This window comes from Macrobrachium nipponense, chromosome 6, assembly GCF_015104395.2.
Source record: "Macrobrachium nipponense isolate FS-2020 chromosome 6, ASM1510439v2, whole genome shotgun sequence".
Lineage (NCBI taxonomy): Eukaryota > Metazoa > Arthropoda > Malacostraca > Decapoda > Palaemonidae > Macrobrachium > Macrobrachium nipponense.
The window spans coordinates 120,607,375-120,631,120 of NC_061108.1; the positions used below are offsets into that span (position 1 = coordinate 120,607,375).

Consider the following 23,746-nt stretch of genomic DNA (forward strand, 5'->3'; position numbering starts at 1 on the left):
TGCCCTAAGATTAATCTTCTGATAGGTGAAAACCTCGCAGAAACCTATGGGGCAGAAACCTAATAATGTCCTTATGTAGACCAAGCGTTGTGGAAACAAGAAGGAATGGGATACTTGGTGGGAGGCAGAAGAATGAACGGATTGGGAAGTGTTGTTAAGAGAATCGGCTGCCTTAAGTAAACAGGAAGACGAATATTACAAAAGTTACTCCACATAGGATTTTAAAACTACAGAAAGTATTGGAAAATAGAATAGGAGTATCACGAAAGCACCTCACAGGGCAAGACCACAACCTAAACTAAGATGTCAGGGGCCCCCAGTCTTATAGGCCTAGCATCCTTTTTTCAGGGACCCCAAATAGGCCTTTTGACGGGATTCCGGACGACACTAGTGATCTAGGGTTAAAAACAAAGTTATAGACTTCATTTGTGATAGACTCCCCAGAATTCCTGTGATCTCAGTATCCGTTACAAGATCAGTTGAAGACTCCTATAAATGATGGGAATTTATTCAATACCGTCTTGGTAAAATGTACTATTATTTCCCAAATAAATAGCAAGAGTGTAGTCTATTTGGGTGGAATTTATCGAGGAAAGTTTACCAAGACTAGAGAAACTATTAGATTTAGCACTGGTGAATTGTTGACCTAGTAGGACGACGTGCTCGGAACATGTTCCTTTAATCTAGAAGTCCTCGAATTTTTAAAGGTTGAATTTTGTTGATTTTTGTCAGCCAGTAGAAACATCAGAGATAAATGTAAGGATGAAGATACTTCCAATATTGACAGCTTAGAAGAAATCTTGAACAGGCAGGGAAACTAAGTCAGTTTAATAATCAGTTTATGCAATAATTATGAAATTTTAGGTCACAGGGAAAGAGAAGCAATCTATCTGAGGACTTAAGTGAATTATCTCAACAACACATAACTCATAATGTGTATTACGGATAATTTAACTTCAGTAAGAAAAACGGAATTATTCATTTAAGTTCATTCTCCGCCAAGTTCATTCTCGTTGATCCAGAACTATCATTATTTGAAAACCAAAATGTCTGTGATCAGCAGCCTTTATTGTGCCTTGTTCTGTTTATTTATCTTCCGTTAGATAGATAAGAGTTTTAGGTGTATACGAGAAAGTTGCAAGTTTCGGCATTAATTGTCCCGACGATATGAGACTAAACCGCGAAAGATCACACAGATCTACCCGTTGTTTTTCTTCTCTTGTGACGAAGTTGGCACAGAAATTAATGCATTAAAATCCTTCTTTATTAGGGTCTACCTAGAATTCTCCAGGGTTCCGTTTCTGGTTTTAAGTTGCAATAGCAAGAAAATCACACAGTTTTATAGGATCTAGTGGTATTTAGATACGAATGAAAGAATTTAGTCCGCTAGTTAGTTTTCTTTTCAGCAACGCTAGATCTGTACAGAAATCACGTCTATGTTCCATTACACTTATTCACTACTGAAGACGCACAGCATGGTACATTCTAGACGAGTTAAATTGAGGTAGTGACTACTGAAAAAAAAGGGTAGATAGGGTCTTGAAATGTTGATAGGGAGACACAACGACAGTTAGCTAAATGGGAAGATAAAACACACATTAAATATCACACGAATGGCAGTGAAGGTCCGAGAGAGTGCATGAGAGGCAAAACTGTTGAAAGGACTTGACTAAAACTGTCAGCAGTTTTAGCACTGCATATTTGTCCTTTCAAAGAAAATTCCTCGTCATTAAGGGATGATTTATGATGAGTATCACTGGGTATTTCTTTAGTGTCACCTGGGTCATTGACACGTTTCATCGCCTGACCTCTTCTGGGTCAGGTCGTCTTGGAAGAAAGTTGAAGGACCTATATGCAATGTTCCAGATGTGGTTTAATGAAGTTTCCCGGAAAAACTGAAGAGTTGATCTCGTATGATGGACATTTTTTCTTTCTCCCTTTCTTTTTATTTTCAAATTGTGGGCACAGGTAAGTTATTAAAAATAATAAAAAAAGAGGTACACTTAAGTAGATGGAACAGATAGAAATAAACAATTTCGGCTCGTCAGGACACTGCCATTTCCTCTGTATTGCCACTGCTATTCTGCAGTAAAATGATTTACTAAATTTCTCACCCATGCTTAATTTTATTATTAATATTATTACTTCTTTTGACATTCATGCCATGCAGTATCCAACAAAACTGAATGAGGCAAAAATGCACATTTGTATCTCATGTCTTTTTCTAACTTAAAAACGTCCTATTGATAAGAAAAAATATGTTCTCACAGCATCAGTAAGTATTCATTTCAGAGGTTGTTACTTAACATATCTTGACTTTTAAAAGATTCTCAGAGTATTTGTAGAAACAAAGTTCATAGCTTTAACACAAGTTTTGTATACTGGAGTGCAATCTGTTTGTATTAGAAAGTTAAATATTCGAAAAACTTATTATGCCCACAAGAGGCCAACCATTTTTCACTTTCTATCCATTGACAATTATAATTTTTCTTTCTAAAACTAAAGGATTAAAGCTTGTCAAAATAACAATATCTCTTTTTCATGACATTCTGTGAACTCCTTTATACAAAACAATTGAATTGATGTCACCCAAGTCTACATTAGGCCTTCAGAATAAGGGAGCAAATTATTACTCTTGGGATTATTTCTTGTGATTAATTAATTGTATCTCATTGAACTGGACAGGAAGCAAGTATTTCATTATATTTTTTTAGGGAACTGTATAGTAGGCCATTAAAGTAACTGTATATTCCTGTGTGCACTTCCGCACTGGCAAGCACCAATCATCTTGCATGTATGAAAAGCAGAGCTAGGTAATGGAAGCTGTAACTGTCGCCTGGTCGTTGTTGTACAGGTCAATAAAACAGTATTTTGAAATGGTAGAAAATTGAGTAACTGTAAGGAGAAAGTAAATGACATTTTTTTCAGTATTTTTACAACTTCCATTATGGACTAGTCTTACTCGTAGTGATTTCTCACAGCAGTTCATCACTTGCTGACAGTTAGAAAATTAGCATTTTTTTCAGTCTTATGCCACCACAAACATTTCTTTCTGTTTCTCTGTTGATACTTCTGTCTCCGTTCTTCCTTCAGTCTTTGTCTGCCTGACGCATGACGCCATGTTACAGGTGAGAATCTTCGTGAGCCGCCCACCTGCACCACGCACACCCTTTCACGCGCCCACTCTACGCACGCCCAATCTCACGTTCACCTCGACCTGAGCGGTGCAACTCCAACCACCAAGAGGTTGGCTCAGCTAGAGGTGAAGGGTCCCGGAGGGACGATTAGTGCTCAGCAGCTGACAGAGGAGACGCATGGCACCCAAGTATTGCTGCACCAATCAGCTGTGCTCACGCATTCGCCTGCACACTACTACACCAATGCTCACAGCGCCAGTAATGCTGCTGCTCTCTCTCACCTTGCTCATAATGCCTCCACATCACAGTATGCCTCTATGGTTCCACCACCTGAGAATGTTCATGTTTCTTATATTTCTTCTTCTTCATCTGCTCCTGTTTGTACCATGAGCAATTTTTGTGTCACATCTCCCAGTGAGGGAGGCCACATTTCATCTCAGAATTTACATAAAAAGTCTGTTTATGGTCAAGATGTTCAAACGGCTTCCCCTCACTTGTACACTTCACCTTCATCAAAGTATCAGCCTCAGCCTTCAGTCATCCCATCAGTTACATTTGTTAATATGGCCAATACTACTTTGGTTAGCACTCATTTGACTAATTCATATCAAAAGGATGGTCATAGTCACTCCACAAATACTAATATCTCTAGAACTGTCACATGCATTTCTAGCACTAACACATTTGTTGATTCCACAATTAGCACCAGTGTTCATACAAGCTACAAACCCCAGCAGACCAATGTTCCTAGCCATTTTGTTACCAACAGCAGCAAGGGGTCCGGCCAAGTCAATCAGCTGGGAGCTTCCCCCAACAAGTCAGCGTCGGAAATGGTTTCTCCGCTTTTATCGGATCTTGTGACAGATGCCCTTCTAGCAGTAGGTGTTCTTGCTGCTGTGCCATCTGCAGTGGAAACTAAGAACCAAGCTGGCCCTCGTGTCACTTTTCATTTACCTCCTCGCCACATGAACATACCCCCAGACTCTTCATCAGAAAATGGAAATGGAAATGAAAATGTTCGTGTTGAAGCTGATGAGGAACTTAGTGGTACCAACTTAATTGTTCGCTGCCGAAACCCAGGATGTGGGCAGATTGCTGAAACAGAGGAGATCAAGAAATCATACAAAATGTGCCATAACTGCTCGACTCACTATTGTTCGAGAGTCTGCCGACGACAGCACTGGGAACGACATCGAAAACAATGTAAGAGGATTCAGGCCTTGGCAGTTGCCAAACAAGTGACTGCGAGAGCGCGGGATGATGACAGAGTTCTGGATCGACTCAGCACTGTTGCTCGAAGAGGAGTGAGGGCACTGGGTCGTGGAACTGTGAAAATATTCTTTCATGACGTCAAAGGCGCCGAGACATTTGTTGCGGGGGGTGAAGTCCCAGAAACTCATTACTTGACTGTTGAGAATTTGTTACCTCAGGAGACTGGCCCAGAAGTTTATAAGCAAATAACTGAATTGTGTAGACATTATAATACTGACTATAAATTTATACTATATGTAAGCATTTGCATAATGAATGAAATTCCTACTGGGTCTTCGCCAAAATGGGAAAGGGAAGTTGTTTCTCGATGTGCCAAATTACGCTTGTCGGGTGGAGGTGTTCGAAGTTCAGATCTGTGGACTCCTCACGTCATAACCAGGGACATGGACGAACCCGAAACCTTAATCTTAATGTCGCTGCCAATATCAGATTCTCATACGTCCCCTCAGGCTGCTAGACAGATAGCACTCAATAACATTCAAAGACACTTAAGGGAAAGAGGAATCAGTTTGAAGCATCAGTACCCTGACGTCCATAGGAAATTGACGGCCTACGTTGAGGCCGGCGAAGTATTCCCTCCGCTCACCATCTACCCAAGAGACGCCAACTCCGGCTCCACTTTCATGTGTATCATCATGCCTGAGACCGACCACGCCAAGCTGCAGCTCCTGGGCAGTGACGCTTCCAAGGTTCGCACCATAGACATCTCCCGGCCTCCGCCTTGAGGTTAACACTCCGGCCGTGCGGTTTCGTTGTCTGTCATACTGAACAGAGGTCATATCACAATCAGTCATTTAGCTAGTTTATACATTTTACATGACAATCTTTGTTTCAGTGAGTTTTCATCAACTAACTTTCTAGTTTCGACATGTTACCATTGTTCCCATCAGGGAAGCAGCTTGTATAAGAATCGTAAATTCGATAGCCAGAAGACATGGTATGTTGTAGTTGAAACTACTATTTCACCCCCTTCATCATGTGATGCATATTTAATGAAAACATTAGATTGTTTGAATTTATAGACTATACAGTTCATTTCTAAAGTAATTGCACGTATTGCGGGTGTTCTTTTTGAGTACCTGATTTAAGATATCATATTCAAAATCCTCCGCTGCGGCTTTAAACGAGATCCAAGAATTATCTTTCACTATTTATGTAGTTCTTAATTTAAAAGTTATTTTAGAATTTTGAATTCAGGTGAAGCAATTGAGGTCTTCAAGTGATGCGTGTGGAATTTTTCCAAGAGGGATGTGACATTAGAATAAAGATGATCAGAGATAACATTTTTCTTTTTGCTAAATATAAATGCATTTCTTTGTTAAACGTGAATGAGAGATTTCATATCGATTCTGCTGCAGTCCAGCTCAAACTTCCCGTGGACAATAAAGCTCTATAATGGGGAGTTTAGCTCTTATTTTTGTTTCTCACAGCCAGACATCAGCCAGGTTACAGCAATGTTTGTTTTGGTTTCCGTTGAAGTGTTTCGATGGCATCACAGGCTTACCAAGTGTTACATCCAAAGTTCTGTAGCCTCATTTCACCCACACAGGCAGAACTACAATCCATTCATCGTAGGACTCCAATCCATGGACGCATCTCCTATCATCAATCACCTTTTTCACGATCTCACGAGCCATCATCATCAATCGTTCATCTAGACCGTCATTCGAAGGTGTTTTAGGAACCCCTCCATTTTACATTTTAGCATTTCATTTTTCATAAAGAGTCTCTTATCTCCCATTCCCTCTTTTCGATTGTTGTATTCACGGTCAGTTTAGGGAGAGACCCTTAGCGAGGAGACGCCGAATTACTGACTATAACCCTGTTTTAGCGTCGCCCTGTTTTTCCTTCTGTATAGTCTTCTTCTTCTTCTTCTTCTTCTTCTTCACACAAAGAGCTGTGTCCAGATGCGTCGTCCCTCACTAGGGGTCTTGTTCGAGAATCTCAGTTACAACTTCTGTTTTTGATTTGAGACAACTCACGCGCGCGCGCAAATGATGACGATAATGTTACTGTAAGAAATGTTTTAAAAAAAATATGTAGGCTTGATTTTTGTAAAAGTGCAAGTAAAAAATATATTAGTAATAGATCTAAGTTGAAAATTATTATAATAATAATAATGAAAGGATTCAAAGCGGATTCAATCTATTGTATATTTTGATAGTGTGTGTTGTTTAGAAGACATAAGTGCCTATTGCATCCCACAGAATTTACCAAATATTTAACTGTTTCTATGTACCGACTTCTTCCGTTTTAGTATGGGTACTCTATAGAGTTCGTGTTATAAATAATAGATATTTATATTTAAAAAAAACCGCGATCATTTGTATCTATACTCTGTTTCTTTTCTCGAATCTGTGTTGTGTTTTGTATCGGAGAACACTGTTGTTTATCTCGGCATTCGTTACGCGAACCAAAAGGGCTGAGTGATTGATTGTAGAAGTAGGAAATTTTTACAAACAAGTGAATGACAACAAGCGTAAAGTCAGAGATGGTTCCTCCGAAGACTCCTTTCAACTCGAGAAAGTTTTTTTTTTTTCATCTTTGGATTTCAGAGATGGAACAAGCTTTTTGATTTTGAAAATGCATTTCTTGCTTTAAAGTTCGTTATCAAAATGCAATTTTTGCGATTTATGAAACTTGTCGTTTTTTCCAGAGGAGAGAGGGGAAATGTTTTATACCTATCGGTTAAATAATGTTACTGGTATTTTGTTATAAGACCAAGACTGACAAAAAATATACTTCTTATGTTATAAAGACTTATTTCATTGGAAGGATGATGGAAGAAAAATGTCATGTAGAGACAAAAGAGAATATCAGTAAGGGTATGTAATCGAATTCAAATGTTAAAATTCTTATTGTTTTGTGTCGAGGTGGTCTTTGTTTAATATTTATTCCAATATTCGGTTAATTGTCTTTTCAAGGGATAATGTAAATTAAATACATCATAATGGGCGAATTGTGACTAAAGCGTTTTAAAGGATAACGTTTAAAATATGGGCTTTGGTATTGATGCACTTTAATTGTTACTGAAAAGAACATATTTCTCAGGACACATTCAGAGAGTTACGGTGCAAGCGATATATGATACTGAATTTATTGCGAAGTAAATAATCTAACTGATAAATTTGGTAGATGATTTTGATTAATATACTGTAAAAGATACATTAAGATTAGTACTTTGTAAAGCACACATTGTAAAAGAGATTTCATTAAATTAGAGACAATGTACAGGGTACGCGTTGAGACATTATAAATGTTATATAAATACAGCACTGGTAAAGCATACGTTTTATAGGATACAATACAAAGTATATAGATTATGAACGATACACCTGATCGAATGCATTGCAAAGCAGGCATTATAGTGGATACAGTGAAAAGGATACAATGAACAGTATCCATTACATAAATTATTCACTTCTTTTAATAAAATAAAGTAATATATAAACTATAAGATGTAGAGTATTTTAAATTACTCAAAGGAAAATGGGATCTTCAGAATACTGTCATGATTCGCAAAAAGATCAAATTTCCCACTTCCTTTAGAATTTGATGTATCTCGTCTGCTTTTGTCGCATTGTAGTATCTTCTGTCCTTTACTCCATTCATACAACGTAAAAGATTTTGTGGCCTGTGATACAGTGGTAATCTAAGCAAGCAAATTAATTGTGGGAGTGAACAAACGGATTTGTAATGCCCGCGAATAAAAATTAAATGGTCACGTATAGCATCAGCTGTAGCCTCTAAAAAAAAAAAAAAATTTTTCAACCCTCGCTAATCTCCTTGAGGTACTCCTGAGAAAGTCGGATATAGTTGTCAAAAAAAAAAAAAAAAAAAAAAAAAGGAGTCATTGATTCCAAACTGTATTCTATCTCGAGTTGAAACGAGTCTTCAGACTGTTAGAGAGTAAAAAGGAAATTTAAGAAAATATAAGAACACTGCAAAAAAGCAACAAAAATATTTGTAAAATCTGACGATTTTATTTTATTTCTTTTTTTACCCTGCAGCTCCAGTTCACGACCTTATAGCGATATATAGGTTCCAGTTTTGTGATAATGTAAACTACGATATAGTAGTGAAACTAGGGTTCTTAGACAAGAAAATTGTGAAATTGTAAGCGACAGTGGTGTTACATATGGTGAATGCTGATGGTGATAAATGAAAAAAAACATTTAATGTTTAATATAAATATAATGGTACCAGTAGTGAGACTGGGTTGGTGATGAAAGTATTGGAAATGTATTATGTTAAAGCTTTGTTTAAAAAAGAGTTTTAACCAATAGAGGTTATCTATGCAAAAAACAAACAAAAAATCTATAAAAATAACAAGGTACATCAAATGCATGGTACACAGCACATTATTTCCAGGGGCTTTATACTGACCTACTTCCTTTTTGTGAGCTATTGTGGTACTAGATAAAAAAAATGAAAAGGAACGAACTATAAATTTAAACATAGTGTTCATGAATAGACATTTCATCTCAGATTCCCAACTTGCCTAAGACATTTTTCGCCTTTAAAAATGATTTTATTTTGACTTCTGAAGAGGATGGAAAGCGAAGCGAAGAAATAATAATATAAAGTTACCTGTATATAAAAATTGAAAAGCTACCTATCATTTAAAAGATGCTATTGTTATCCAATGCTCTCAAGAGAAAAATTCTTTTTTCTATTTCATTAAGAGTGCTCGGTGTCCTTAACTCAGTAACTTCATTCTCGGTCGAATGGTTATATATTCTCTATATCAAGATGTCAGGAGTTTTCTCTTCCTCGGTGCAAAAGAGGACGTTTTATTGTACCTTAATAAAACCATTTCAAAGAATCTCTCCGTGTTTGACTCTCCAAAAATGTACTCCGAAGCGACGAAAACGAGACCTTGTTCTAAATGGTTAGCGGTGCTAGTGTTGTCAAAATTAATATTAATATTTACAGTCATAATGAGCATTTTTACGCCTGCAAGAAACAAAAAAGGACAAATTTCTAAGCAGGCCTGTACGAAATAAAATCTTCATTTGTTAAAGAAGAGAATAAACGATTAAGAGAACTATATAGAACTCAGACGGTTGTAGAGCAGATATTTTGGAGCGACCACAAAAAATAATGGTCAAATTATAACTTAAGGGTGTTTACAGACCACACAGGAAAGGAGAATCCATTGACAAAACTGGAAATACCGCAACTCCAAAGTTATTGGAAGACCAGAGCTTCAAAACCTCTTTAACAGTGAGCCTAACTGAGAGAGTTATGAAACTCTTAATCTTGTTGAACTGAGTGTGTGATATCTTGACGCCTCAAGGGTAAATGGATGCCGTCTCCCCGTACAGGTAAGTGGTTTGCATTGCTAATTGGGTACAAAGGTTCCCAGTTGGAAGTAGTTTGTGGAGGATGGCCTAAAAGGATATGTTCTCTTGATCTAAAGTATACTTTCCCTTTTGGGGGTGAAAAGGAAGCCCTTAATTTAAAGGATTTTATATGAAGAGAAGAAGAGTTGTAAAGGTCTGATGACATCCGTCCAGGAAAACTATATGGTTATAGAAAAAATGTTTATTTTTCAAGTGCAGTGCAAAACAAGCTCGCAGTTAATTCTGACACCTAATTGCAACTTCAATCCTCAAAACGACGGATTGCCATGTTAAAGACACAGCAAATCATGAAATAGGGGCTTGCAATGTTGATAAAGCCTTGCTTATTTTGACTAGAATTCAGTATTATATCTCCAAGACTGCTTCGCATATAGACCTGTTTCATATATTCTTTAAGACTATCAACAACGACATTTTGACTTTGACGAAGCGAATATAAACTGCAATAATTGACCAACCTGCCTCGGTATTTTCTATCTATGAATAAACCGAAAGAAGTAAATGATGAATGATCAAGGGTCAGTAATAAATTAAGCTAATATTTGCGTGCAGCTCAGTGAGCCAGGTCCTAAAAACAAACGCAATGGCGGTTGGTACTTTGACGTATTAGGACAGTTTTTCAGTATAAGTCTGAAAAAGGATATTATCTGCTAGAGTGAGTTTGGCGTTTTGGTGATTTAAAAAAAAAAGCCAGAAATTGCCATAAAAATGCGTGGAAACAGCGAAACAAGACAGTCTCCCCTTGTCCTATTACTGTTGACCGTCTATTGTGAATCAGAAGTAAGTTTGCGTAGGTAGCCGCAAGAGGGACAGTGATAAACTTCGAAGCTGTGATATTAGCCGATGATTTATAATTCTTCAATTCGCTGACTTAAGATATCGTCTGGGGCTGAAATAATCTTCTGGACTCGGTTCAAGAAACAATATTCTCTGTGAATCAATTACATTCAGAAATCATGCCCATGGTACAAATTTTGTAAGTGCATTTAATTGCAATAAATAGATATTGAAGATGTACATTTATGGAACTTGTCTGGAATCATGTACAAAAGAGCCTTGTGTCCTTTACAAAGTTTTTACTGTTCATGAAAAAAGAGTTTTATACTACAGTTATGTATAACTAGCAAACTTTTAATCATATTATTCTTTATGATTTTGATGACCGTTTAGTAATAGAATTATCAAAGGTGTTCACACACTGCCCATTTTTCGTCTCCCTCACTGCTTTTAAATGAACATAGGCAATATGGGACACATATATATGGTGGAATAAGTTAATATTGAGGCATCAAGCTCCCCTTTCTTGTCCTATCAAAATAAACGCTACATATGGCGACGTTGTATTCTGCGACAAAAGTAAAAGAGAAGAAATTATAGCATAGACACCCAGTTAATATCTGCATTCGTTTTTTAATAATTTTGTACAGAGAAAACGAGAATCTCAGAATCGTAGTAGTACTTCAGTATAGCAACCGGAGGGATATCATTTTGCCACCTTTTATTTCGATGTCATGCAGCTCATTTATTTGCATTAGATTAAATCGGAAATTGGCATTTGGATGATGCATGATAATACTGGGTTCACGAAAGGGAGATTTATTGTATCAAGACAATGAGAGGAGAATGACATTATGCCATTTGGCAGTGCTTCACGTATAACCTACCTATATTGCGTGGTGGTCTGGTGGAATAGGTAGTTTGTAAATATTATTTGAAATCTGTGCCCTGGTAATCTGTCTAAAGCTATGATTAATATAATGCAAAGCAGGATTTGATCACCTTTATTTACATTGGTAATAACTTTTAATAGTAAAAAAATTCTTCTCTTCAAACAAACTCTTGTATCAATTGCAGAATTCTATTGGATCCTAACTAGCTGACGAGCTTGTATTATCATGCAGAACTCTATAGTTAAACAGATCATGATACATGATCACAAGTCATGATAAAGCTCACTTGTAATGGATGATAAGGAGAGTAAAACGGGCAACCCAATGTTCATATGTAGCCGAGGCCCAAAGACTTTTTGCTTTTTTAGTTTTCGTTTTTTTTTTTTTTTTTTTCATTTAGCTTTCGTCTTGCCAACAAATGCCGCTGTCACGCTCAGTAATGACGTAGTACTGCTTGCTGGAAATGGACAACAATTCTGGTAATTCCTTGTCTGTCGCCTGAGTCGCCTCGCCTCAGCCAACTCAGTCAGCACTCGGCAGTCAGCAGTCGTTTTCTTCTCTGTCTGAGAGGACGTCTTGTGGTGCGAGTGATAGAGAGCCGGTCAAGTTTCTCGTGAGAGACCTTAATCGATTTTCTGAATAACCTGGACTTCAAAGACTCAATTTGAGAGTGACCAACTATTAAATAATGGTTTTGCTTTTCCATAATGAACTACCGAAAGTGTGCATACAGTTCAAGATCTGAAGGATGGCAAAATATGTGAAGTGACCGGTGAGAAAGCAATGGATTCGAAGCTTCGTAGACATTGGAAGATGAGACTGCTTGCCAATTACTTGATAGGGCTTAGACTTTAATGCAGTTTTCTAAGAGAACTGACTTCGCCCTTAGCTTAATATTTTGCAGGTATGTTAGAGTAGCCATTTAATTTGTAAAATCGAACGTTAGCACCTAACCCCAGGGTCAAATTTTGTGCAGGTCAATGGAGTGAACGGGGACTTCAGACACAAGGCAGATATTGCTGACAGCCGTCATTAATACGTTTTTTTTTTATGGGAAAGTAAATCAAATTTATTGTGATTGAAAAGTTTCTCGTCAACGGGTTTTCTTTTCGGCTTAATGTGGTTAAAAGGAATTGGGATTCGTGGGGATGTCTTAAGATTTTTTAGATATGCGAGAGGAGTCACTTTTGAAGATCCATACATTTTCCTTTACTGACACTTGCGTTAACGTTTCTGTATTCCGTGATAGAATGGATGTTTCTAATGTCGAAAACTTAAGCAAATTTTAGTCGAAGATACAAATGCGAATGCTATTAATCTTAAAATTTAATCAGTGTTCTAATGTTTAAAGTTCGTAGACCAAGGCAAAAAGTTTATGCAGAATTAGTTCCTCGGCAACTTCACCTGCAGTTCATTTGCCTCGACTGACTCCAATGACATAGCTATTGGCCAGTGATTAGAGAAGCCATATTGAGACCTAGTGTCCCGTTTCATCGTATAGTCAATGGTTCAATTAGACTTTTATAAGCCTGAGAAACTGGCCATTTGGGTAATTCTACAGAATAGTTCCGCACGGACTGCAAGGAACGTAACCGCGGATACGACATCCACCAGGGAATGGGGTGTCCAATGTATTTCGCCGTGTTTAGTACTGGCCCCCTAGGGGTTAATTACAGTCGTTCGTATAAATATTACTTCAAATTCTTCAGGAGGTAAAACTGCATAGAAAACCGCAATTGCCATAGTCTAGGCCGCCGCGGAATAGATCTACCGCCATTTGTTGTCAGTAATTTAATTATAACTGTTTATTACATGTAGCACTCAAGTCTGACGATTAGAATATGCCATGAAAGGAATGTGTTCGTGTTTTTGTAATGGTTCGAAAGCAAAATGAAGAAGAAAAACTTTGAGTCGTGGCAAATTTTATCCCAGTTTTGATGGGCCTTGCTGGTTTGGCAGAAGTTCTAACTTGTTAACTTGGACGTCCACGTAATCGGGCAGATCCAGACTTCTGTACTGTCTAGAGGAGTTTGGAAATGAAAATAAATACTCATGGTTGTATGATTTTCGTCTGTATATAACTAATTAATGTTAATCTTTAAATAGTTATTAATAAACTGAGGTACCGAAGGTATTTTTCAAATTAAACATGGCCAGTAACATGATAGTAGGATAATAGTATCTTAAAAGAAAAACTTGGTAATTATATACAATAGCTCCGCCACTAATAATTTTGATAAAATTATTTTTTCTGGTGAATTACTTGATGTTTTATCTAAAGCTGACCTTTTTTTTTTGAGGAGGAACGGTATTTTTACCCTATTTGTGAACCTTTCCAATCTTGGGGGACCCCCTGTGGGATACCGGGGTTTTTGGGTGGGGAATGAATTAAAGAATCCGTTTTAACATACGAATAATGGCACATGTAGAATTAGCAATTAACAAGGCCACCAGCTAACCTAAACAAACTACCTAACCTAACCTAGTAGCCGTATCCTTACCTAGCGGGAAGGGCTTCGCCCCCCTTGCGACCCCCCTTACACAGCCATATTAAAAATAAGACAGCCTAAAACCGTTTGTGTACTTACTTAGGTTGGAGGTTAAAGGTGAGCTGCCATCTTTAAGAATGCATGGAGCCTATGATCCAATACTTTAAAATGCAATTTAAAATAGGCAAGAGCCAAATATCCAACAAACTGATCGTTTCGACGACCGTATTTAGGCAACAGATTCTTCAAATCCCTCCACCGCCTCTCAATAGTATTAGTACGAGCTCCAGTGTGCGGGTCCACAAAGTTCAAGGAGTGGTTGACTCTTAAATGAAGAAATCCCTCCTCATTTAGGCAATCGTATGCCTTCCAACAGTCGGAAATGATGGTAGTGCCGGGCTCTATATAATCCCTTTTCACTGTTAAAACTGTCACTTTGTCCCTACTTTCTACAGGAACAGCAATAGAGACGAGAACTTGGGAGAAAATCCACATAAATTGAAGTTGAAGGTTCACACGCTTCCATGGCTCTCAAAAGACTGAAAATTAGCGGTGGAAATTATGTGAAAAGTCGAAAAGTGTTAGTTTCCTAGTAAAACTGTCACCTGATTGGGTATTCAAGTTACGTGATTCTAGTTTTCTTAAAATGTTAGTCCCAAGTAAAATGTGGATAATCACCATTGGTTAAAAACTATGACGTTTGGGTGACATCTTGCTACGTAGAATACAGTCGATGATGTAATAATGACATAATCTATGATTTTAACGTACAAACGAACAAACGAGAGCTCAGTCTGAAGAGGAATTTGAGAGTTATGAAGTCCTAGCGCCGCTTAGATTTATATATCAAACGAAACCTTGGACTTCCCTCTTTTTAGTGAAAGTACTTAAATTTGATAACTTGCTGGCGGAGCTATTGTATAGAATTACCAAAAACTTAAAACACGTAAAAAAACTAACGCTAGCATACTCGTTACACATTTTAGCATGTATACACAGTAGTATAACGAAAGCAATCACGCTCAGAACAGCACGTAGCCTGTTCCCATTGTTCCTTATTGCAGCCATGTATAAGGCTAGAGGGGTTCCGTTCTCCCCCAGAGGATAAAATGCATAAGCCAATTTAAATGGACCAGATTCCTTATCGAATGATTGTTTGTGTACGAAGGACGAGATATGTTAAAACGGAGCGTTTCTTTTGTGACGTCATCACTCTCTCTCTCTCTCTCTCTCTCTCGTCTCTCTCTCTCTCTATCTCTCCCTCTCTCCTCTCTACTCTCCCTCCCTCTCTTCTCGTTTAGGTTATTCCATTTGTTTAACTTCGTGGTCCACGAAGAAAACAAATGGAATGACCTAAACGTGAGAGAGATAAAAGGCAGAATAATCTCGTCTTTAAAGTAGCTTTTCGTTTTAACAGATCTCTTTCTTCGTACAAAAAACACTCATCCGTTAAGGATATATATATATATTATCTTATAATAATATATATATATATATATATAGATATGATATATATGATATATAATAGATATATATATATATATATATTATATATGTATATATATATATATTATAATACTATATATATATATATATATATATATATATATATATATATATATATATATATATATATATATATATATATATATCATACATACATACGTAAATATATACATACATACATACGTAACACATACACGCACGGCAATTCATATACCTTCACGTATTTATTATGTAGTATCCTAAATGTTATGACTATTTAGTGTATGGTAACTGTAACGTATATGCACACAAACATTCCTCTTACTCTCGCTTCGAAGTCAGTGAGAGGTCGTTCAATTTAGATTTTTTTTCTAGATAGTTATTGATAAAAATAGGAAAGTTAGTAAAAGTGATTTTTAAAAAATTTTTGACTTCAAAAAATGTTTAAAAAAGTTCACATTTCTATTCATCACTTTTCCAAAGTTGAGCGTCGATGCTAAAGATCACAGTCACAGATTTATTTACATATTTGGATTAGATTATAGCTGGATTTCGTATTACCATACAATTAGGTTGGCCTAGTTTGATTTATGAAGGATAAAGACTAAGGCCGCTGAGGAGATTACTGTTTTTATATAATATAACCTCATTTGAGGCGAAATATTTTAATGTATTAATTTATTCTCTGTTGAATTCCCCTAACAAAAGTAGGTTTTCTATGTGGGTTCGTATGTTGCAAATTAATGAGCAGATATAAACCGAAAATTAATTCGTGGAAAACTGTGCTTATTTAGTTGTCACTTATTTAATATTTATTCTTTTTCTTTTTTTCTGTCTGCTAGGTATTGTGATTCTTTGTACTTTCTATTTATTCTTTTTTTCTGTTTGTTAGATATTGTGATTCTGTGAACTTTCTATTTATTCTTTTTTTTCGGTTTGCTAGGTATTGTAATTCAGTGTACTTTCTATTTATTGTTTTTTTTTTAGATTGCTAGGTATTGTGTTTCAGTGTACTTTCTATTTATTCTTTTTTTTCTGTTTGCTAGGTATTGTGATTCAGTGTACTTTCTATTTATTCTTTTTTTTTTGCTAGGTATTTTGATTCAGTGTACTTTCTATTTATTCTTTTTTCTGTTTGTTAGGTATTGTGATTTTTTCTTGTGATTCTGTGTACCTTTCTATATTTATTTTTTTCTTATTTGCTGGTATTTTTGATTCAGTGTACTTTCTATTTATTCTTTTTTCTGTTTGTTAGGTATTGTGATTCTGTGTACTTTCTATTTATTCTTTTTTTCTATTTGTTAGGTATTGTGATTCTGTGTACTTTCTATTTATTCTTTTTGTTCTGTTTGCTAGGTATTGTGATTCTGTGAACTTTCTATTTATTCTTTTTTTTCTGTATGTTAGGTATTGTGATTCAGTGTACTTTATATTTATTCTTGTTTTTTCTGTTTGCTAGGTATTGTGATTCAGTGTACTTTCTATTTATTCTTTTTTTTTTTTTGCTAGGTATTGTGATTCAGTGTACTTTCTATTTATATATTCTTTTTTTTCTGTTTATTAGGTATTGTGATTCAGTGTACTTTCTATTTATTCTTTTTTTTCTGTTTGTTTGTTAGGTTTTATTGTGAAATTCAAGTGTATCTGTTTCTATGTATTCCTTTTTTTGTTCTGTTTTGCTAGGTATTGTGATTCAGTGGTACCTTTTCCATTTATTCTTTTCGTTCTGTTTGCTAAGGTATTCTTGTGATTCAGTGTACCTTTCTATTGTTTAATTCTTTTTTGTTCTGTTTTGCTAGGTATTGTGATTCAGTGGTACTTTACTATTTATTCTTTTTGGTTTCTTGTTTGTTTAGGTATTGTGAATCAGTGTACTTTCTATTTATTCTTTTTGTTTCTGTTTGCTAGGTATTGTGAATTCAGTGTTCTTTCCATTTATTCTTTTTCGTTCTGTTGCCCGTTAGGTATTTGGTGAATTCAGTGTACTTTCCTTATTTATTCCTTTTCGTTCCTGTTTGCTAAGGTATTGTTGTGATTCAGTGAGTACTTTCCCTAAATTTATTCATTTTTGGTTCCGTTTTGTTAGGTATTGTGGATTCCAGTGTAACTTTTCTATTTTATTTCTTTTTTTTTTGTTTGCTAAGGTATCGTGAAATCAGTGTACTTTTCCCATTTTAGTTCACTTTTTTGTTTCTGTTTTGCTAGGGTATTGGTTGGATTCAGTGTACTTTCCTATTTATTCTTTTTTGTTCGCCGTTTTGGTTAGGTATTGTTGGAATTCCAGTGTTACTTTCTATTTATTCTTTTTTTTTGGTTGCTAGGTATTGTGGGATTTCAGTGTACTATTTTCTATTGTTATTCCTTTTTGTTTTCCGTTTTGGGGGTTAGGTATTGGTGAATCAGTTGGTACTTTCCTATTTAATTCTTTTTTTGTTCTGTTTGTTGGTATTGTTGATTTAGTGTACTTTCTATTTATTTTTTTTTGTTCTGTTTGCTAGGTATTGTGATTCAGTGTACTTTCCATTTATTCTTTTCGTTCTGTTCGTTAGGTATTGTGATTCAGTGTACTTTCTATTTATTCTTTTTGTTCTGTTTGTTAGGTATTGTGATTCAGTATACTTTCTATTTATTCTTTTTTTTTGTTTGCTAGGTATTGTGATTCAGTGTACTTTCTATTTATTCTTTTTGTTCTGTTTGCTAGGTATTGTGATTCAGTGTACTTTCTATTTATTCTTTTTTGTTCTGTTTGCTAGGTATTATGATTCTGTGAACTTTCTATTTATTCTTTTTGTTCTGTTTGCTAGGTATTGTGATTCAGTGTACTTTCTATTTATTCTTTTTGTTCTGTTTGCTAGGTATTGTGATTCTGTGAACTTTCTATTTATTCTTTTTGTTCTGTTTGCTAGGTATTGGGATTCAGTGAACTTTCTATTTTTTCTCTGTTTGCTAGGTATTGTGATTCTGTGAACTTTCTATTTATTCTTTTTGTTCTGTTTGCTAGGTATTGTGATTCAGTGAACTTTCTATTTTTTCTTTTTTTCTGTCTGCTAGGTATTGTTATTCAGTGAACTTTCTATTTTTTCTTTTTTTCTGTCTGCTAGGTATTCTTATTCAGTGTATATTCTATTTATTTTTTTTTCATTTTTTCTGTGTGCTAGGTATTGTGATTCAGTGTACTTTTTATTTATTCTTTTTTCTTTTTTTCTTTCTGCTATGTATTGTAATTCTGTGTACTTTATATTTATTCTTTTTTTGTCATATATACTGAGGTGGGACAAAAGTTTTCTTTCAGCAACAATCTCATGTTTAAATATAATAAAACAAAATAAATCTCTGCCAGTAACATTTTCAAAAGGAAACCCACCTTCCGGTGGAATACCCTTCAAATTCTGCCAGAGCATTTGATAAAGTTTTGTAATAAACCGTCAAATAGCGTAGTCCAAAAGAGTTTTAATTATATCCAATTACTTTACCTTGGACATGGTAGTTACTTAATTAGCAAAAAAAATAAAAAGTTAGAGGAAAATGTTCAATATAGTTTTCATCAAAGTTTTTTTTTTTTTGCAGTCAGCATTCAACATCCATTTTCCGCCAGTTCATAGGTGGAGAGAGAGATCTTAATGTAGGCGTTACGTGTTTTGTTTAACCTTATGCCTTTGCTACGAGGTGTCTGCTACACCCGGGGTCATATTCCTGGAACGAACTGATAATCAAGACGGACTCTTGTTAGTCTTCTTAATGTTCATTTTAATTAGATGTCGCGTGAAGTTGTGATATACGATCTACACCCGATATCGTTTCAACTAAAAAGGGTACAGAGTGTTCAGGGCAAATGTTATAAATATTTATCAAACAATGCTTTTATTCATTTATTTATTCATTTGTTTTAATGACAAAACTCCGGGGCTTCTGTATCATGAAAACTATGATAAAAGATGAATTAATACTGTATGTGTTTAGTCCAAAAATGTAGGATTTGTGGATACTTACCAAAGGAAATGAATAATAATTGTAACGTTGATTTTTAAGTACGTAGTAATCTTGTTAGCCTTTAGTAAACAGTATATGTATTGCTGGTTAACTCTGTAATTCCTGTAATTTCGCTACCAATTCTTACCACCGAATGAATTTATTTAGCAGCGGGGCGTAACGCGTGAAGTACGCTTTGGGACTTTCAATTATTAAATGATTATGTAAAGTGAAGAAGGGATAATATTTGTATACCTTTAAAAAAAAAAGTTGTATTCTTAGAGGTTCACTGAACCGGTGGAGACTTATAAACCAGACAACTCGAGGCTTAAATTGACAGGTTTCCTTGAGGGAGGAGGAGGAGGGGGAGGAGGAGGAGGAGGAGGAGGAGGAGGAGGGAGGAGGAGGCAGGAGGAGGAGGAGGAGGAGGAGGAGGAGGAGGAGGAATTCTTCCTCGCAACTGTTTCTATGGACGAAACAATGGGAATGCGAACTGAAATTCATAGATAATGTAGCATGAACAAATTTTGAGTAAGATCAGAAAAATGATTTTGCTTGTTATCATAGTGACTCGGTATTTATATAGAATACCTGTTATTCAGCAAAGCTTTAATATATAAATAGTTAACCCATCATTTGATAACATATCTGTACATTTGAGGAGTTCCTCGTTGGATGAGTGGTTTCCGCGCTCGGCTACCAATCCGGTGGTCCGAAGTTCGATTCTCGGCTCGGCCAACGGGGAATCAAATTAATTTATTTCTGGTGATAGAAATTCATTTCTCGATATTGTGTGGTTCGGATCCCACAATAAACTGTAGGGTCCCGTTGCTAGGTGACCAATTGGTTCCTAGCCACGTCAAAATATCTAATCCTTCGGGCCACCCCTAGGAGAGCTAGCTGTTTTAACAGCTCAGTGGTCTGGTATAACTTAAGATATACTTAACTTGTACATTTGAGAAGTGAAATGTAAAATAATATTACTCGTTACTGTGCTGTAGTAGACAGTATTCTCTCCTTATCTTAAACTGCTATGATTTCAAATTTGCAGCAATTGACAATGTGAAGAGCAAAATGATTAATGATGTTGACATCGTTAAAGTTACTCCAACTTCTGCCTGAATATATCAAGGAATTTGCTAACGAAGGGCACAGACAACACGCATGCAATCACATCACACAATCATCAAATATTTGCCATTTTATTTTTATGAAGTCTAAATATAGAAAATGTTAAAAATCTCCCCTTTTTTATGAGAATCACTCATACGCTTTCTTTCCTCCCAAGTTTTATGCTACCAGACGTTTGATTTTAGCGAGCGTTTTATGTTAGCGGCACTTCATTTTAATGAGCATTTTATGTTCGGCAGGTTTTTCGAGAACTTTGAGGAGATTAAAAAGATTTTTTTTTTCTCATCTATGTCTTAATTTGACTTTAGTGAAATTTTTTTTCTTCATTTTCTGTTGTAAATTAGACTTATAGATTATTAAAGTGATTGTATTGGAGCCGGTAGAAGACTAGCCTAATTATGTTAGCAAAGGAAGGCATATATATATATATATATATATATATATATATTATATATATATATATCTATATATATATATCTATATATATATATATATATATATATATGTATATATATATATATATATATATATATATATATATATATATATATATATATATAGAGATATATATATTATATATATATGTTAGTATAATATATATATATATATATATATATAATATATATATATATATATATATATGCAGAAAATAAAACCACAACCCATCTCACTCAGCGAAAAAGTAGAAAAAATACATTTGTAAATATTGAAACCTTCCAATGTCGACTCCGTGGAGGAGTAAATGAAGGGAAAGTCACTGGGATGCCTGTTACTTATAACGACTATAACTATGAAGAGACAGACAGCGCTGATTGGTTGAACGAGACTGATAAGGTCGTTGATTGTGGGCCATCTCTCTTTTTCACCTGTCAAAATACGTGATTGGAAGGTAGTACCTTCTCGCACTATATATATATATATATATATATATATATATATATATATATATATATATATATATATATATATATAAATATATATACATATATATATATATACATATTTATGTGCGTGTCCATATATATATATATATATATATATATATATATATATATATATATATATATATATATATATATATATAAATATATAAAGGTTTTGCCACGGAGGAAAATGAAAGGCGAGAGAGCCAAGAACTTTCGGTCTAACACGACCCTTTACTTAGGCACAACTGATCATACACAGCAAAAACAGTAAAAGTAGGCTTAATATCCAAACTAACATTACAAGATTAGCATAAGGTTCATTTCACTTTACAGAAACGAGAAAACGCCTGTAGGCAAGATTAGCAATTTTTAGGCAGTCACTCCTTGGAGGAGCACACACTGGTCAACAGATGATTCGTCCAGAAAAAAATACATTTTGAAAAACAAGGAGGCATATACGACTTAGTAACATGAAATTTACAAAAATGTTCCAAAAAATGAGTGAAAAGACGAAAATAGGATATAAATATAGCGAGTAAGAGAGAGAGAGAGAGAGAGATAATAAATATATACATGTGGGACTAATTGATTAGTAGTTCATTTATTTTAAGGTCCTTCATAAACATTTTACAAATATATGAGTCCAAATGGTACAATCCCAGACTAAGATTTAGGTTGCTTTTATTAGTGATTTGTATAATTGCCTATTCCAGTAAATTTCTTGAAACATAACCATTAGACCTAGCAATTACAGAGGTATCGCCCCAATTTATACAATGAGATTTTTCGCTCAGATGGATAAACAGTGCCTTTGAATTCTGGGCTGTTCTAACTGAATACATATGCTGCTTAATACGTACACATAAATTTTTACTTGACTGACCGACGTAAAAAGGTGGGCAATCTTTACAAGGAATTTTGTAAATGATGATGTTATTTGTTACGGGACTATTCTTAATTAGCATATCTTTAAGGGTATTGTTATAAGGGAACACTACATTAACATTGAACGATTTAAATATTGATTTTATAGTTTCAAATCCACGAAAGTAAGGCAAGCTAAGCACATTTCTAGGGGTTTCTTTTTCATTACTAGCAACACTATAAAACTTTTTGTGAGCTTTTTGATAACATAAATCAATTATATGAGGCGGGTAGCAGAGATCGTTTCCTATCTTTTTTATGTTTTCTATTTCTTGGTCAAGATATTGTGGACTCATGATACGCAAAGCACGCAAGAACATAGAAGAAAATTAATATTAAGATGGTGGCCAGAATAAAAATGCACATATGTTAAATTATTTGTGGTTTTCTATAAATTCTGAATTTACATTGGAAAGATTCTCTATGTATTAATACATATAGGAAAGGGATAACATTGTTATTTTCAGTTTCAACAGTGAATTTTATGGATGGCGCTAAATTATTCAATTTAGACAATAAATCATTTACATCGATAGCATCAGGTAAGACTACTAAGATGTCATCTAGTACATATCTGTACCATTTTAAAGGGACAAGTGATAGTCGGGAGGTGTTGTCTTTCAAAAAATTCCATATATAAGTTTGAAAGGAGAGATGAGAAAGGGTTACCCATGGCCATACCAAATATTAAAAATATTAAAAATAAATCTGCAATCACAAATACACAACTTAATCAATGAAATAATGTGACTAACAGACATAGGTAATTCATGCAATACAAGTTCATTACTTAAATATTCTAGCACAGAGTCAATAGGGACTTTTGTAAACAAGGAACATACATCAAAACTGACAAAGATATCACTAGGGTTTAGTACAATGTTATTTAATTTTTCCACAAGATCAAGAGAATTCCGGATGTGTGAATTAGATACAGTTCCAAGTAGCGGGGATAACAATTTAGTAATATATTTAGATAGTTTATAAGCAATTGATCCTACAGTACTAATAATTTGGCGCATATGCTCGTTTTCCTTATGAGTTTTAACTAGGCCATATAAATAAGGCAATGAGGGACACTTTACAGTTAATTTACATTAGAGTTTTTTTTTATCTTTAAGAATTTGGTTCATAATGAATTAAAGTTTTTTTTTTATTGCTTCGTGGATTTTGCCATTAAGTATATAGCCTATTTACGGAAAGGCAAAATCCACGGGGGAAATTGAAACTCTCCTCCGTCGATTTTGTTTTCCTTTACGTATATATATATATATATATATATATATATATATATATATATATATATATATATATGTGTGTGTGTGTGTGTGTGTGTGTGTGTGTATGTGTGTGTATGAAATATAAGAGCCCCATTAA

General features: G+C 34.9%; 1 protein-coding gene across 7 annotated transcripts in view; it reads left to right on the forward strand.

Annotated features, from left to right (window-relative positions):
- The window catches only part of LOC135216072 (mucin-19-like), a 191,499-nt gene extending 182,263 nt beyond the window's left edge, over nucleotides 1-9,236 (forward strand). For 2 of the 7 annotated variants that reach the window (XM_064251066.1, XM_064251067.1), the window contains one exon: nucleotides 3,129-9,236. In XM_064251066.1, the coding sequence (XP_064107136.1) occupies nucleotides 3,129-5,134 (2,006 nt within the window). In that variant the 3' untranslated portion in view covers nucleotides 5,135-9,236. Of the gene's footprint in view, nucleotides 1-3,093 lie in introns of all 7 variants that reach the window. The other 5 variants (XR_010314798.1, XM_064251068.1, XM_064251072.1 and 2 more) reach the window with 5 other exon arrangements.
- The last annotated feature ends 14,510 nt before the right edge of the window (nucleotides 9,237-23,746 follow it).